Source organism: Fragaria vesca, linkage group LG2 (genome assembly GCF_000184155.1).
Source record: "Fragaria vesca subsp. vesca linkage group LG2, FraVesHawaii_1.0, whole genome shotgun sequence".
NCBI lineage: Eukaryota > Viridiplantae > Streptophyta > Magnoliopsida > Rosales > Rosaceae > Fragaria > Fragaria vesca.
In genome coordinates, this window is record NC_020492.1 from 29,257,693 (window position 1) to 29,262,350 (window position 4,658).

At 35.5% G+C, this 4,658-nt stretch overlaps 1 protein-coding gene across 1 annotated transcript; it reads left to right on the top strand.

The window, feature by feature from the left end:
- The first annotated feature begins 1,989 nt into the window (after positions 1-1,989).
- On the top strand, positions 1,990-4,518 carry LOC101300221 (phosphopantetheine adenylyltransferase-like). The gene is given in 3 exon segments (XM_004293071.1): positions 1,990-2,394; positions 2,396-2,497; positions 4,027-4,518. Coding segments are annotated over 3 exon segments (537 nt in total). The 3' UTR covers positions 4,057-4,518.
- The last annotated feature ends 140 nt before the right edge of the window (positions 4,519-4,658 follow it).

A 4,658-nucleotide genomic window follows, 5' to 3' on the forward strand; every position in this document is an offset into this window, starting at 1 on the left:
TTCTTGTGAAAACACAGGAGTCCCAACCCTCCCACTAATCCTGAATTAGATAAAAGAGAAACAAAATGAAATAATACCTGGTTTTGATACGAGGAGGCCTCTCCTGCTCTTCAGACACCACAATCTTTCGCTTTCTTCCGCTTTCCTCATTTTGCGAAAGCTCTCTACTGGTAAGTCGGCTCAAGTTCAATTTCAGTTTCATTTTGTTTGGTTTTTTTTTCCGATTACTTTGTTTCTTTTTGTTGATGAAAGTTTTTTTTTCAGTTTCGAGAAATTTTACTTTGATTTTAGTGACTTGGAAGCTCTGCGTTAAAACTATCTTCAATATGAAGTTGATGATTATAAAGTGAACCAATTTAGTTGTTGGGTTAATCTTTAGCAAAGCAAGAATCTAGTTATTGGGTAATAGAGACCAATCAAAGGATCACGTTAATGAATAGCCATAGGTGGATTAAGTATTGATTGCTACAATGATTTGGCAAGGAAACTGTTGTGGGGAGATGTCTGTTGTGCTTGTTCATCTAATCATCTTAATGGAGTGGAATTTTTCTGCTCTCTTATAAGCTTTGGTATATTATATGTTTATTTTTTAGTTAGATTGGTGATATTATTAACCTGTTTTACTTGAGATATATAACATTGTCTTGTCATATTGCAAAGGCCAGATCTCATCTAATGAGAATGGTAAGCATGTAGTGGTGATGATACTAGACATCACCAATATGTATCCTTAGATATGATTTCACCTCTGATGGATCGTCTAAAGTTGTACTATCCCATCACTCAGTCCTTCTAGAAAAAATTATTTAGGGAGTTAAATGTGAACTGGGATTCACCATGATCATGTAATGCCTTAGATGTTGGAGGTAAGATTCTTTGGACACCATGCTTTTAGAGCGATGTGGTGTGTTTGCAACTTTTGACGAAGCTAGTTGTGTGGAGGTGATTCAGCTATCAGATACGCCCATAGGGTTTCATCTTGGGTATCAATTTCTTCAGAGTTTATATATTACTCTTTTCAGGCCACTCTTTATACGTGAATGCTGCTGCTACATGGTTCTTGATTGAGCTTGCAATGATAGATATATGAGAAAATAGAAAAGATTTAAGATGGCTAATTGTAAGGAAGACAGAGCTAAATAGGCTTGTTAAAAGACTCGATTAATAACAACAGAGACCCTGGAAAACTCAAAAGACAGTTTACTTTCCTGAAGACTCAAATAGACTCTTAATAACACTTAGGATCATCTCTCTAAAGGGTTCTTGGTTTATTTATTAGCATTTACTGAATTGGGTGAATGAATGAATAGACCCTTGGAGTCTTGGACAAGTACTTCTTTTCTTACCAAGGTGTGGCCACTGCATCAGTGTTATTGTCTTAACTTGGCTAATCATTGTGTTCTGGTTATACACCATAAATCTAGTTCCACAAATAGAACACAGACTTCTACTCTTACAATCTACTGAAACAGAAGCAAAGAAGGAGGACTAGTTTACAGTTTCTTCCATGATTCCTTCACTCCCAGCTCTCTATGATCCCTGAACTTTTCTGATTATTCCTTTCAACCTGAGTGACTCGGTATTGAAATAACTCTGCACTCTTGTATGGCTAGATTGTTTGATATATGGGTAATTCAGTTTACAAGTATAGCAGTTTTGTTTATAACTGAATTACATATATAGCCATGTCTGTGCAACTATGTGTAATGACGTTGTACGTGTACCTCACCTAGTGCATTGAATACATTGTGGTTAAATTAAAAAGATGAACAAATAAATAAAATAAAAAGCACATATAGTGGGTTTGCATTGAAGAGTTATAGGGCTAGGTGCAGAGGATAGGTGTAGTGTTGTTTTAGTGGTGTGTTGCATGTTTTAGAAATTTTAGAAGAGTTACTTCTTTGTTGCGGGTCGTAAAGTCCGAAAATTAAGGAGATTTTGTTGTTGGACAATTAGTGAAACTTGCCTTGTTAGCCAAAGCATGCCAAAATGACAACTTTAGAGCATTCAGTGGTTAGTTCCAAGCTTTCTCTGCCTGATACATATGAATCAGCGGTTCTAGGTGGCACCTTTGACCGATTGCACGAAGGCCATCGTCTCTTTCTCAAGGCAGCAGCGGATCTCACAAGGCATAGAATTGTGATTGGAATCTGTGACGAACCCATGCTGACTAACAAACAATTCGCGGATTTGATACAACCCATTGAGGATAGGAAGCATACTGTTGAAAATTACATCAGGTCTATCAAGCAAGAGCTGCTAGTGCAAGTTGAACCTCTTGTTGACCTGTATGGCCCCCCAACAATTGATGAAACTCTGGAGGCAGTTGTTGTCAGCAAGGAGACTTTACCTGGTGCACTGTCTATTAATAAGAAGAGAGGTGATAGAGGCCTCTCACAAGTCACAACTTAAGATTGAAGTTGTAGATCGAGTGCCTGAAGCATCTGATGTGGATAAGATTAGTTCAACAACATTAAGGAAGCTCAAGGCAGAGAAGGTAAAAAATAAAAATAAAACAAAATATTAAGAGAATGTAGTGGTAACAAGTTACAACATGGCAGTTGCTTGAGTGTGAAATAGTCAGAATGTAAGACATTATAGGAGTATGATGTTATATTGAAATTGATGAAGATAATGCAGTTACTAGTTAGTACTAGGTGAATTCAGACACCGGAGAGTCCAGTACAATTTCCTGGAGAATTAATTAGCCTATGATGTTGATGGTGAACTGATGAGTGTTACAATGTTAGTTGTGTTTGGTCGAAGAAGATTAAATTGTGTGCAAGCATATTTATGTAGGTTGTTTACAGTCCCATTCTTCTCATATATATTTCAATTTATTAAAATATTAAGATTTATGAAAGAAACAAATCAGGTTCTTCCAAAGCCAGACTATAATATGATATGGCAGGCTAATTTGTTCCCATTCCAGGTCAAGTTCAAATTGCTGCTTCATATTTGTATTACGAAATTCACCATTTGAATTGATTGAATTTATACAGTAACTCATTCTGTTCTGTTGCCATTTATCTGAGAAATAATTTATCTTATTTTTGTTGTTAGATAATCTAAAGGGTTGGTTAATTTAATTAATGAGTTTAAGAAAGGTCAAATCAGTATTGCAAATACCTGGAACAAAAGAGTTTAATTTATAAATTTGGTAATCACTTCATATAGCATGTTTAGTGATGATCTTTCAATCTATGCATCTATCTATCCTCTAAAGGATAATTAGGACTAATATGCACATGGGTGATGTACCGATGTTAACTTATAAACTCCATGATGGAGTTAATAATTTATTTCTCACCAAAAACAAAATGTTGGTATGATGTAACAGTATTGCTATTGCATGATGAACATGTAGAGAAAATACCCTTGTTTTGGACTTGCATTAAAAACGTTTGCTTTCAACCATGATGGTAGTTGCCTAGCTGGTGCTATTATTACTTATGTTTGTGATCAATGATGTTTATACTTAATTGGTCAAAATTTGGAGGAATTAGGTAGTGTTCTAAACTTCTAATAACATGCATCATTAGAATTTGTTAGCATGGTGTTTTCGACCTATGATCTTAAAGTTTTGTTATGTTATTAATTTTTGTTTGTTTCATCGGGAAACCTGATAATAATATTCTGAAAATCCTAAACGCTATGATCGTCCAACGCTGTTTGAATTGAAAGCTGTTGTGAACTAAGCATATCAGGAGGCCCTTTTCCTTTTGTTTTCATTTTGATTTGTTGTTGGATTCTTGTGAATTTGCGGTATTCTCAGCTTTGCCATGAACTTTTTCGGTGATTTATTTTCAACAGATGTAAAACTGTAGTCTAATCTGCACACATGTATGTTCCATACATATAATGCTGTTTGAGAAGATTTTGGATTGATGCAGTTTGCAAAGATCTATAATTGTTTGCAACCTTATTTATGAATTTTAACATCTTTTGTTTGGTTAATTAGAAAAGGAAAAACAAAAATAAATAGTTATGTGCCGTCAATTGACTACATTTTCTGAATTTGGCCAGGTTCTCCAAACATGGGAAACAAGCCTGTGAAACAAGAAAGGGAAGAAATCTTATTGAAAGTTGTTCCTCCGTTGGATCCTGCATATGTTAGGTGGCTTGCTCGAGATCTTGAGAGAATTCATGGCTTCACCCCAGCAAACCCTCGTGCAGTGAAGCCCCGAGATCATTATATTGAGTACATGCGCTTGAACGGCTGGTTGGATGTGGACTTGGGTGATCCTGATCTGGCCCATTTGTTGAAGTAGATATGATGGTGTACTTGTCCAAGGATTTGAAGGAGAAAGACGAAGAATTTTCGTTTGAACCTACCAAGTAACAGCTGTTTAGTAATTTGCATTTTGGGATTTGAGTATATACTATGCATTTGTGTGGTGCTAAGAGTTTTATTCAAGAGTGCGGCTATTGGGACCTCCAGATTTGCTCATTGTACCTCCCTGTCTCTTTACACCTCCTTTTTATTTTTAAAAACAAGCATTTGCTCATTAGACCTTCTTTCAAATTCCTAAAATAACCTTAGGTTGTTATTCATATATATTTCAATAATTTACTTATTATACCTCTTATTCGCTCTCTAGATCTCCCACACTTTAATTTTTTTTTCTTTTTGCATTGAAAACTTCTATTTCAAACCT